The sequence below is a fragment of the Abrus precatorius genome, unplaced genomic scaffold, assembly GCF_003935025.1.
Source record: "Abrus precatorius isolate BTA unplaced genomic scaffold, Abrus_2018 Scaffold2, whole genome shotgun sequence".
NCBI classification, from domain to species: domain Eukaryota; kingdom Viridiplantae; phylum Streptophyta; class Magnoliopsida; order Fabales; family Fabaceae; genus Abrus; species Abrus precatorius.
In genome coordinates, this window is record NW_020874362.1 from 985,988 (window position 1) to 988,719 (window position 2,732).

Below are 2,732 nucleotides of genomic sequence, written 5' to 3' on the forward strand. Positions count from 1 at the left end.
GAAAGCGAACGATGGCAGAAGAAGAAACCAACAATAGCTACTGCAGCAGTAGTGGCGAAGAAGATGGTGATGCCGCTTGGAAAGCAGCCATCGACTCTATCGCTGGAACCACTAACACTTACATCGCTTCCTTCACGAATGGCCGTTCCGCCACCAAACACAGCGACTCCAATAAACACGATGATGATACTGATGATCGACACCATAAACCCAAAACCCAACAGATTAAGCACTACCAAATCAAGGTTTTACTCTAAATTTCGCATTTTTCTGCCAATGGGGTTCGTCTACGTGTGGTTGTTGAAGTTGCAAATTTTGATTTTTGAAAAAAGAAGCAAAGAACCCTTTCCTCCGTTTGTCTATGCCCACAACACAAAATGAACATTTGTTTATAAAGTTCGCATCTTTTTTCTAGTAGAATTACAATTAAGATTATGGGGTGGCTTAAATTCTGAACCAGTAGCAAGTTGCTGTGGCAGCCCCTTTGGTTTTTGTTTCAAATTATTGTTTATCAGTACAAGTGTCATTTGGACTTTTGCTATGCAACTCTGATCAGTGCGTGTTATGGTCTTTAGAATTGATGATTTATACTGTGGATGGTTCTTGACAGGCACAAAAGCTTCTGAATGAGATATTGGAAAAATCGATAGAGATAGTGAAAGAACCTGTCCCTGTCCTGGATGAGGATCCCAAGGTCAATGAATGCGGCATTCGCTTGTTTAAACATGCTCAACCAGGAATAGTGTTTGATCACGTAGGTGAGTGAGCCTTGTGAGGTACAATTCATAGCTTAACATCAGTTGCTGTTGTTTGCTATATCTATAAATGGTTGATTTTAGATTTGGGATAAATTTTCTGGTTCCTACTTTGCTTTACTTTGGTAAATTGGTGTTTGTGGCAGTAGGTCACTAATCACCATTGTTCTTGCCATGCATATAAAAATTTATCTGAAATATGAAAAAAGCTGCATTGGGTAAAAGCAACTTCTGGTTCTGGTAGCTTGGTGTTAGCAAAAAAGGTACTACTTTTTCAGAATGGTGCACACGCACCCAGTGCCAGTTGTTGATAAGTGGAGCCCAGATCAGCATGCCATGCATCTCTTTCAACTCTGCAATCTTTTGTTTAATTGTTCACATCAGAATTCAGAAGATTATAGTTATTTTAACACTTCTTTGTGAGGTGTCACTGTGCGATACTGCAAGTCAATTATCCGTTTACTAGTTAGTTAACCACTAACTAGTTGTCAGTCATTATGCACTAGTCACTCACTAGCCACAGAGAAGCATGCTTGGGGGTCTCTGCCATGACTTATGGCACTTTGGTGTTGCACAGATGTTGGCCAACTAAACCAGAATAGTGGTCCAGGTTATCAGGTGGACCATATAATCATGAAGTTTGAAGAAATTCGTAGTTATATACTACTAGCACATGTTTATAGAAAAACCATCTAAGTTGAGTAAAGTCATAAACAACTTGTTTAATGCTTGTTATATTTTCTCACAAATTATTGGTTTGAGGACTAAACACAACCTTGAATGTTGAATTCAATACTTACCACATTTTGCTATGATGAGGTGTCCAGCCCGGATTGCAGCCAGAATGATTTTAGATTTTTACATTCACATAAATTGGTTACAGTCAATGACTTTAACGATCAAAGTTGAAAACAATTTCTTTTCTTCTTTCAAATATTAATAAAATATTCTGTAAAGGGCTAAATAGTTATCAACCTTGTGATGCTTGAGACATTCCCAAACTGCATCTGTATGTGTGGCTTAGGCTTGTATTTGCATATGGCTGCAGATGAACCTCAACCACCAAAGAAGCGACCTAGAATACTTCCTGGAGCAGATGCTAATGAGAAATCAAAGAAGGTCTAATACTTGATTAATATGTAGATGTCAATGTTTCCTTGTCATATTCGGTTAATTTCTTAATGACTATATGCCACATGAACAGTTCAGAAGACGGATTCTATCTGTTGCTGTTGATGGGATAGATATAATGGCTGCAGCAAATGATGCATACAAGAAGTCAATAGCTAGATTTGAAGCAAAAGATGCAGCAGCAAAAGCTGCAGCCAAGAGAGAAGAGGAAAGGGTTGAAAATTTGAAAAAGGTTAGGGGAGAGAGGTGGCTACCTTCCATGGCCAAGGAGATGCAGTTTAAATATCAACGTTGACTCTTTCCATGCATGCTTTGTTAGTGGAGCTTGTTATACCCAAAAACGATGTTATTGTAAAATTATAATTTAAAATTCTGATTTCTTTTATGTCTATTTCATTACAACACTTTTCACAAATTGAAATTTTCGTGAATGTAAATCAGTTGCTATCTATGACACTATTTTTGGAGATGAGAAGGGTTTCTTGCACCTATTTTTTTTTTCGGTTTTCTTATGATTGGATTGGTTTTAAACATTTAAAAGTAGAACATTTTTATTAAATAGAGAAATATTTATGGTATTTTTTATGTAATAAATATTTTTTTAATGAAAATTTATTACTGAAAATGATGTTGACATTTTCCTTTGGGTTGTTCAGACCAAAGACACATGAAACGTTATTTCCCTCGCTTGTTCAAGCAGCCCGTGGGGTCATCCATTGGTGGGCTTTGGAGTTCTTTGGGGTCCATAAATTTGTTTTTTTCAAAACTGAATGTGAGTTGGATATATTGACCAGAAACAGTGGGTTTTGGATGTCAAACTATACATTAATTTTTTGTGTTTAAACT

The 2,732-nt window shown here is 36.9% G+C and overlaps 1 protein-coding gene across 1 annotated transcript; it reads left to right on the forward strand.

Annotated features, from left to right (window-relative positions):
* LOC113859043 lies at positions 1-2,216 on the forward strand. The gene is made up of 4 exons (XM_027491861.1): positions 1-245; positions 611-758; positions 1,804-1,874; positions 1,960-2,216. The coding sequence occupies exons 1-4, from the start codon at positions 12-14 to the stop codon at positions 2,179-2,181; spliced, it is 675 nt and encodes a 224-aa protein (XP_027347662.1). The 5' UTR covers positions 1-11; the 3' UTR covers positions 2,182-2,216.
* The last annotated feature ends 516 nt before the right edge of the window (positions 2,217-2,732 follow it).